Source organism: Melozone crissalis, unplaced genomic scaffold (genome assembly GCF_028551555.1).
Source record: "Melozone crissalis strain CALT ecotype California unplaced genomic scaffold, PUWL_Pcris_2 ptg000678l_1, whole genome shotgun sequence".
Lineage (NCBI taxonomy): Eukaryota > Metazoa > Chordata > Aves > Passeriformes > Passerellidae > Melozone > Melozone crissalis.
In genome coordinates, this window is record NW_026536345.1 from 12,153 (window position 1) to 21,702 (window position 9,550).

General features: G+C 62.6%; 1 protein-coding gene across 1 annotated transcript; it reads left to right on the plus strand.

Moving 5' to 3' along the window:
• The first annotated feature begins 516 nt into the window (after positions 1-516).
• NAGK (N-acetylglucosamine kinase) lies at positions 517-8,134 on the plus strand. The gene is made up of 10 exons (XM_054295382.1): positions 517-582; positions 1,257-1,341; positions 3,087-3,185; positions 3,268-3,409; positions 4,069-4,179; positions 5,588-5,700; positions 6,177-6,264; positions 6,926-7,023; positions 7,112-7,190; positions 7,943-8,134. The coding sequence occupies exons 1-10, from the start codon at positions 554-556 to the stop codon at positions 8,125-8,127; spliced, it is 1,029 nt and encodes a 342-aa protein (XP_054151357.1). The 5' UTR covers positions 517-553; the 3' UTR covers positions 8,128-8,134.
• Positions 8,135-9,550: the final 1,416 nt, after the last annotated feature.

The window sequence follows — 9,550 nt, forward strand, 5'->3', positions numbered from 1 at the left end:
TCACTTGTGGGTTTGGGGGGATTTGGGGGAATTTGTCACATGTGGGTGTGTGGGGTTGCGCCACGGATGGGTACAGGGGTATTTGGGGGATTTCTCACGCGTGGTGTGGGGGCATTTGGGGCATTTCTCACAGGAGGGGAGCAGGGATGGTTTGGGGCATTTCTCACGCGTGGGTACCGGGCTATTCGCGGGATTTACCCCATTCCGCGGCCTCGCACGCCTCGGGCCGTGTCCTCAGCGTGTCCGTGGGGCCAGCAGCGCCCCGTGTCGCGGTGGGGTGGCGGTGCCATCGCGGGGTCGCCGGGAGGGGACAGGCGGGGACAGGGAGGGGACACAGGGACCCGGAGCGGGCGCGGGGGCGGAGCCAACCCTGGAGGCGTGGCCATGGGCGGAATGACGCTCCCTTTGCCCATATATGGAGATGGGCGTGTCTATGGAGACGTGGCCGCGGATGGGCGTGGCCACCGCCCATGAATGGTCATGGGCGTGGCCCTGGGCGTGGCCCCGCCCCGGGCGTGCCCGGCAGTGGGGGGCGGGGCCAGTGGCGGCCGCGATGGCGTCGCTGTTCGGCGGCGTGGAGGGGTGAGGGGCGCGGCGCGGCCGGGGGGGCTCCGGGGGCTCCTCCGCACCCCCAAACCCCGCCCGGGCACCCCCAAACCGGGGGAACGGGGACAGATGGAGGGGGCTCCGCACCCCCAAACCCATCGCCCCGCCGGGGTACCCCCAAACCGGGGGGACGGGGACCGATGGAGGGGGGCTCCGCACCCCCAAACCCATCACCCCAAACCGGGGGGACGGGGACCGATGGAGGGGGGCTCCGCACCCCCAAACCCATCACCCCAAACCGGGGGGACGGGGACCGATGGAGGGGGCCTCCGCACCCCCAAACCCATCACCCCAAACCGGGGGGACGGGGACCGATGGAGGGGGGCTCCGCACCCCCAAACCCATCACCCCAAACCGGGGGGACGGGGACCGATGGAGGGGGCCTCCGCACCCCCAAACCCATCGCCCCGCCCGGGCACCCCCAAACCGGGGGGGCCGAGGGGAGGCAGCCGATGGAGGAGGGCTCGGATGGACCCCCCAGGACCGGCTCCTGCCCCGGGTGGGATCAGTGCCCCCCATTTCAGGGCCCCCCGAGTGACCCCTTGGGCGGGGGCTCAGCGGGGTCCCCCCGCTCGGTGGGACGGGGACGGGGACAGGGACAGGGACAGGGACAGGGGCGGTGCTGGCAGTGTCCCCCCCTCTCTCCGCAGCGGGGGCACGCACTCCAGGGTGGTGCTGGTGTCCGGGGATGGCCAAATCCTGGCCGAGACCGAGGGACCCTGCACCAACCACTGGGTGAGATGGGGGACAGCCCTGTCCCCGGCCTGGGCTGGGACACGGGGACAGGGACGGGACACGGGGAGGGGGTTTGGGACAAGGAGTGGGGTTTGGGACGCGGGGACAGGGACGGGACACGGGGACAGGGACGGGACATGGGGACAGGGGGTTTGGGACACGGGGAGGGGGTTTGGGGCATGGCGACAGGGGATGGGACACAGAGATACAGGATATGGAGATGGGTTTGGGACATGGAGATGAGTTCCAGACATGGAGCTGGGTTTGGGACGTGGAGCTGTGTTTGGGGCATGGAGATGGGTTTGGGACATGGAGATGGGTTTGGGGCATGGAGCTGGGTTTGGGGCATGGAGTGGAGTTTGGGATATGGAGCTGGGTTTGGGACATGGAGCTGGGTTTGGGACATGGAGCTGGGTTTGGGACACAGAGCAGGGTTTGGGGCATGGAGTGGAGTTTGGGACATGGAGATATGGAATATGGAGGTGGGTTTGGGGCATGGAGATGGGTTTGGGACATGGAGTGGAGTTTGGGACATGGGGAGGGGGTTTGGGACATGGACATATGGAATATGGAGGTGGGTTTGGGACATGGAGGTGGGTTTGGGGCATGGAGATATGGAATATGGAGGTGGGTTTGGGACATGGAGGTGGGTTTGGGGCATGGAGTGGGATGTGGGACATGGAGTGGGGTTTGGGACACGGGGAGGGAGTTTTGGGACACAGAATGGGATTTGGGACATGGGGAGGGAGTTTTGGGATATGGAGCTGGGTTTGGGGCACAGAGCTGGGTTTGGGACATGGAGTGAAGTTTGGGACACGGGGAGGGGGTTTGGGACATGGGGACAGGGACGGGACACGGGGACAGGGGGTTTGGGTTTGGGGACACAGGGGCAGGGGCTTTGGGAAATGGAGGAATGGGACATGGAGATGAGTATGGGACATGGAGCTGGGTTTGGGACATGGAGATGGGTTTGGGACATGGAGCAGGATGTGGGACATGGAGAAGGGCGTGGGACATGGAGGAGGGTGTGGGACACGGAGTGTCGCTGTTTCTGGTTGTCCCCAAACTCACGGACACAACACCGAACGCAGCCACTGCAGACGGTGCCACAGTGTCCCCATTCCCAAAAACCCTCATGGGACCCCTGGGATTGCACCGGGGTGGCCTCAGGGTGTCCCTGTGCCCAAAATCCCATGTGGGACCCTTGGTGGGTGGCACTGGGGTGGCCTCAGTGTCCAAAACCCGCGTGGGACCCCTGGGATGGCACCGGGATGGCACCAGGATGGCCTCAGGGTGTCCCTGTGCCCAAAAACCCTCATGGGACCCCTGGGATGGCACTGGGATGGCCTCAGGGTGTCCCTGTGCCCAAAATCCCATGTGGGACCCTTGGGTGGCACCGGGGTGGCCTCAGTGTCCAAAACCCGCGTGGGACCCCTGGGATGGCACCGGGGTGGCCTCAGGGTGTGCCCATACCCAAAAACCCGCGTGGGACCCCCAGGGTGGCCTCGAGGTGCCCCAAACCCCGTGTGGCACCCCCGGTGTGGCACCTGGGTGGCCTCAGGGTGTCCCTGTGCCCTGGGGTCACTTGGGTGTCCAAAATCCCTTGTGGGATGCCCATGGTGGCCTCAAGGTGCCCCAAACCCCGTGTGGGACCCCCAGGGTGGCCTCGAGGTGCCCCAAACCCCACGTGGCACCCCCGGCGTGGCACCTCGGTGGCCTCAGGGTGTCCCCCGGCCGTGTCGCAGCTCATCGGCTCCGAGAAGTGCCTGGAGAGGATCGAGCGCATGGTCACCGAGGCCAAGAGCAAGGCGGGCGCCGACCCCCGGGTGCCCCTGCGCTCCCTGGTGAGCCCCCGCGCCGTCCCCGCGCCCCGTGCCACCCCCCCCCGGTGCCGCCGCGGGGGTGACGCGGCCCCGGGTGCGGCAGGGGCTGTCCCTGAGCGGAGGGGACCAGCGGGACGCCGTCGGGAAGCTGACGGAGGAGCTGCGGCGCCGCTTCCCCCACCTGAGCCAGAGCTACTTCGTCACCACCGACGCCGTGGGCGCCATGGCCACGGCCACCGACCACGGTGCGCCTGGGCCCTGTCCCCATTGGCCCTGTCCCCGTTGTCCCTGTCACCCATTTGTGTCCGCCACCCGTTTGTCCCTCTTCCGTTTGTCCCTGCTCCCCTTGTCCCTGCTCCCATTGTCCCTGCCCCCTTGTCGCAGTCCTTATTGTCCCTGTCCCCTTATCCCTGCCCACCTTGTTCCTGTCTTCATTGTCCCTGTCACCCATTTGTGTCCGCCACCCGTTTGTCCCTGTCCCTCCTGTCCCTGTCCCCCTTCCCATCCCTGTCCCCCTTTTCCCTGTCACCCGTTTGTCCCTGCTCTGTTTGGGTCTGCCCGTTTGTCCCTGTCCCCCTTGTCCCTGTCCCCATTGTCCTCGTCCCCCTTGTCCCTGTCACCCATTTGTCCCTGTAACCCTTATTCCTGTCCCCCTTGTCCCTGTCACCCATTTGCCCCTGGAACCCTTATTCCTGTCCCAATTGTCCCTGTCCCCCTTGTCCCTGTCACCCATTTGCCGCTGTCCCCCTTCCCATTCCTGTCCCCATTTGTCCTTGTCCCCATTTGTCCCTGTTCCCCTTGTCCCTGTCCCGCTTCCCATCGCTGTCCCCCCATCCTCTGGTGGCCGGGATGGCATTGGTGACGTCGATGGCACCGTGCCACCGCCGCGGGTGTCACCCCGCAGGTGGCATCGTGCTGATCTCGGGCACGGGCTCCAACTGCAAACTCATCAACCCCGACGGCTCCGAGAGCGGCTGTGGCGGCTGGGGACACATGATGGGGGACGAGGGGTCTGGTGAGACGGGGACACCGGGGAGGGGGGACCCAATGCCGACCCCACTGCCGACCACCCATTGATCCATCCATCATCCATCCATCATCCATGGATCCATCCATCCATTGATCCATCCATCCATTGATCCATCCATCCATGGATCCATCCATCCATTGATCCATCCATCCATCCATCATCCATCCATGGATCCATCCATCCATTGATCCATCCATCCATTGATCCATCCATCCATCCATCCATCCATCATCCATCCATCCATGGATCCATCCATCCATCCATCCATGGATCCATCCATCCATGGATCCATCCATCCATCCATCATCCATCCATCATCCATCCATGGATCCATCCATCCATCCATCCATGGATCCATCCATCCATCCATCCATGGATCCATCCATCCATGGATCCATCCATCCATCCATCATCCATCCATCATCCATCCATGGATCCATCCATCCATCCATCCATTGATCCATCCATCCATCCATCCATGGATCCATCCATCCATCCATCCATCCATGGATCCATCCATCCATTGATCCATCCATCCATCCATCATCCATCCATCCATCCATGGATCCATCCATCCATCCATTATCCATCCATCCATCCATGGATCCTTCCATCCATCCATCATCCATCCATCCATCCATCCACCATCCATCCATCCATCCATCCATCCATCCATCATCCATCATCCATCCATCATCCATCCATCCATCATCCATCCATCATCCATCCATCCATCCATCATCCATCCATCCATCCATCCATCCATCATCCATCCATCATCCATCCATCCATCCATCATCCATCCATCCATCCATCCATGGATCCATCCATCCATCCATTATCCATCCATCATCCATCCATCCATCCATCCATCCATCCATCATCCATCCATCCATCATCCATCCATCCATCCATCCATCCATCCATCCATCATCCATCCATCATCCATCCATCATCCATCATCCATCCATCCATCCATCCATCATCCATCCATCCATCCATCCATCCATTCATCCATCCATCCATCCATCCATCATCCATCCATCATCCATCCATCCATCCATCCATCATCCATCCATCATCCATCCATCCATCCATCCATCATCCATCCATCATCCATCCATCATCCATCCATCCATCCATCCATCCATCCATCCATCATCCATCCATCCATCCATCCATCCATCATCCATCCATCATCCATCCATCCATCCATCATCCATCCATCCATCATCCATCCATCCATCCATCCATCCATCCATCCATCCATCATCCATCATCCATCCATCCATCCATCCATCCATCCATCATCCATCATCCATCCATCCATCCATCATCCATCCATCCATCCATCATCCATCCATCCATCCATCCATCCATCCCGTTATTCCAGCGTACTGGATCGCCCACCAGGCTGTCAAGGTGGTTTTTGACTCCATGGACAACCTGGAGGTGCCGCCCCATGACGTCGCCTACGTCCGCCAGGCCATGTTCCGCTACTTCCAGGTGCTCGGGATGGGTTTTTGGGGTGCTCGGGATGGCTTTTGGGGTCCTTGTTAGGGTTTGGGATGGGTTTTGGGGTTCTTGGGGGTTTTGGGGTTCTTGGGGGGGCTTGGGATGGGTTTTGGGGTTCTTGGGGTTTTTGGGGTTCTTGGGGGGCGTTGGGATGAGTTTTGGGGGTTTTGGGGGTTTGGGATGGGTATCGGGGTCCTGGAAGGGCTCTGGGATGAGTTTTGGGGGTTTTGGGGTTCTGGGGGGGCTCTGGGATGGGTCTCACGGTCCGGGAACAGGGCTGGGATGGGGATCAGGTCCCAGAAGGGTTTTGGGACGGTGTTGGTGTCCAGGGTGGCCCTGAGCCGCGTTTGGGGTCCTGGGGGGCTCAGGGCCGCGTGCCAGGATCGAGGGTCACTCCCGGGGACATCGGGGTGCCCAGGAGGGGTCCCCAAGCCTCACCCGAGGCCCCCCCGTCCCCGACCCCCCAGATCTCGGACAGGATGGGGCTCCTGACCCACCTCTACCGCGCCTTCGACAAGGCCAAATTCGCGGGGTTCTGCCAGAAACTGGCCGAGGGTACGGAGAGCCCTTCCCAGGGAGTGACCCCATTGTCCCTGTCACCATTGTCCCTGTCCCCATTGTCCCTGTCACCTGTTTGTGCCTGTCCCCATTGTCCCTGTCACTTGTTTGTCCCTGTCCCCATTATCCCTGTCCCCCTTCCCATCTCGGTCCCCCTTATCCCTGTCCCCCTTGTCCCTGTCCCCCTTGTCCCTTTCTCTTTTGTCCCTGTCCCATTTGTCCCTGTCCCATTTGTCCCTGTCCCCCTTGTCCCCATCCCCCTTGTCCCTGTCCCCCTTGTCCCTGTCCCCTTATCCCTGTTCCCCCTTGTCTCTATCCCCGTTTGTCCCTGTCCCCTTGTCCCTGCCTCCTTATCTCTGTCCCCTTATCTCTGTCCCCTTGTCCCTCCCGCTGGCGCTCCCTGCTCTCTGCCCCGGGCGCACCTTGACCCCGAGCACGGGGTGGGGACACCCAGGTGCCACCCCCGGGGGAGGGGGCACAGAGGAGTGTCCCACGTCCCCATGGTGCCACCCCAGGGTAGGGCACAGAGCAGTGTCCCACGTCCCCAAGGTGCCACCTTCAGGGGGGGCACAGAGCAGTGTCCCACGTCCCCATGGGTGCCACTCCCGGGGGAGGGGGCACAGAGCAGTGTCCCACGTCCCCAAGGTGCCACCCGCAGGTGCCCAGCTCGGTGACCCGCTGTGCTGCCACATCTTCACCAAGGCGGGCGAGGCGCTGGCGCGCCACGTGGTGGCCGTGCTGCCCAAAATCCACCAGGTGAGGCCACGCCCGCCGGTGCCACCGCGCCCTGCCGGGTGTCCCCACCCCCTCGGCGGTGCCACCGAGTGTCCCCACCCTGTCGCAGAGCCTGTTCGCGGGCGAGCTGGGGCTGCCCATCGTGTGCGTGGGCTCGGTGTGGAACAGCTGGGAGCGCCTGCGGCCGGGTGAGCGCCGCGGGGGATTGGGGGGATTGGGGGATTTGGGGTCGGGGATTTGGGGTCGGGGATTTGGGGTCGGGGATTTGGGGTCGGGGATTTGGGGTCAGGGTTTTGGGGGTCGGGGTTTTGGGGTCGGGGTTTTGGGGCTCGGGGATTTGGGGTCAGGGTTTTGGGGGTCGGGGTTTTGGGGTCGGGGTTTTGGGGTCGGGATTTTGGGGTTGGGGTTTTGGGGCTCGGGGTTTTGGGGTGCCCCTGACGGCGTGCCGGTGTTTTTAGGGTTCATCCGGGTGCTGGAGTGGGCACAGCGCGAGGCCCGCGGGGAGTTTTGGGGATTTGGGGGATTTTGGGGTCGGGGTTTTGGGGTCGAGGTTTTGGGGTCGGGGTTTTGGGGGTCGCGGTTTTGGGGTGCCCCTGACGGCGTGCCAGCGTTCATAGGGTTCATCGGGGTGCTGGAGCGGGCGCGGGGCGCGGCCCGCGGGGAGTTTGGGGGATTTTGGGGGATTTTGGGGATTTTGGGGTCGGGGATTTGGGGGTCGGGGTTTTGGGGTGCCCCTGACGGTGTGCCGGTGTTTTTAGGGTTCATCCGGGTGCTGGAGTGGGCACGGCGCGAGGCCCGCGGGGAGTTTTGGGGATTTGGGGGATTTTGGGGATTTTGGGGTCAGGGTTTTGGGGTCGGGGTTTTGGGGGTCGGGATTTTGGGGTCGGGGTTTTGGGGTCGGGGTTTTGGGGTGCCCCTGACGGCGTGCCGGCGTTTTTAGGGTTCATCGGGGTGCTGGAGCGGGCGCGGGGCGCGGCCCGCGGGCAGTTCTCGGGGTTCAGCCTGCTGCGGCTGCGGCGCTCCTCGGCGCTGGGCGCGGCGCGGCTCGGGGCGCGCGGCGCGGGGGCGGCGCTGCCGCTGGACCGCGCCCGCAACGTCGAGGTGTTCTACACGCACGTGTTCTGAGAGCCGCGCCCCAAAACACGGCACTGCGCCCCAAAACTGACCCAAAAATGGAGACAGAGCCCCAAAACTGCCCCCAAAAATGGAGACAGAGCCCCAAAACTGCCCCCAAAAATGGAGACAGAGCCCCAGAACTGCCCCCAAACACGGGACAGTGCCCTAGAACTGCCCCCAACACGGGACAGCACTCCAAAAATGGGACAGCGCCCCAAAACTGCCCCAAACACAGCCCCCAACACGGGACAGCACCCCAAAATTGCCCCAAAACACAGGACAGCGCCCCATAACTGCCCCCAACACAGGACAGTGTCCCAAAAGTGCCCCAAAAACGGCAACAGCGCCCCAAAACTGCCCCAAACACGGCACAGTGCCCCAAAACTGCCCCCAAAAATGGAGACAGAGCCCCAAAACTGCCCCAACACGGGACAGTGCCCTAGAACTGCCCCCAAACACAGGACAGTGCCCCAAAAATGGGACAGCGCCCCAAAACTGCCCCCAACACGGGACAGTGCCCCAGAACTGCCCCCAAACACAGGACAGTGCCCCAAAAATGGAGACAGAGCCCCAAAACTGCCCCCAACACGGGACAGTGTCCCAAAACTGCCCCCAAATACGGGACAGTGCCCCAAAAATGGGACAGCGCCCCAAAACTGCCCCCAAAAAACGGAGACAGAGCCCCAAAACGGCCCCAAACACAGGACAGTGCCCCAAAACTGCCCCCAACATGGCAAGAGCACCCCAAAACTGCCCCCAAAAATGGAGACAGAGCCCCAAAATTGCCCCAAAAACAGGGACAGCACCCCAAAACTGCCCCCGGAGCCACCTCCCAGATGGAGGAGGCTGGGGGGTTTGGGGGTGTGTGGGGTTGGTTTGTGGTTTGGCAATAAAACGGTTGCACTGGCCCAGGGGAGTGGGAATGGGGCGGGAATGGGGCGGGAATGGGAATGGGGTGGGAATGGGAATGGGGGAGTGGGAACAGAGCAGGAATGGGGATGGGGGATGGGGTGGGAATGGGAATGGGGTGGGAATGAGAGAGGAGGATTTGGGATGGGAATGGGGCAGGAATGGGGATGGGGATGGGAATGGGGTGGGAATGGGAATGGGGGAGCGGGAATGGGGTGGGAATGGGAAAGGGAAAGGAGCAGGAATAGGGTGGGGGAGTGGGAATGGGAAAGGGGCAGGAATGGGGTGGGAATGGGGATGGGGATGGGATGGATGGGGAGGTGGGAACGGGAATGGGGCGGTAATGAGACAGCAGGAGTGGGGATGGGAATGGGGCGGGAATGGGGTGGGGGAGTGGGAATGGGGGATGGAGAATGGGGTGGGAATGGGGACTGGGAGGTGGGAATGGGGGTTGGGAGGTGGGAATGGGGTGGGAATGAGAGAATAGGATTGGGGATGGGAATGGGGTGGGGAAGTGGGAATG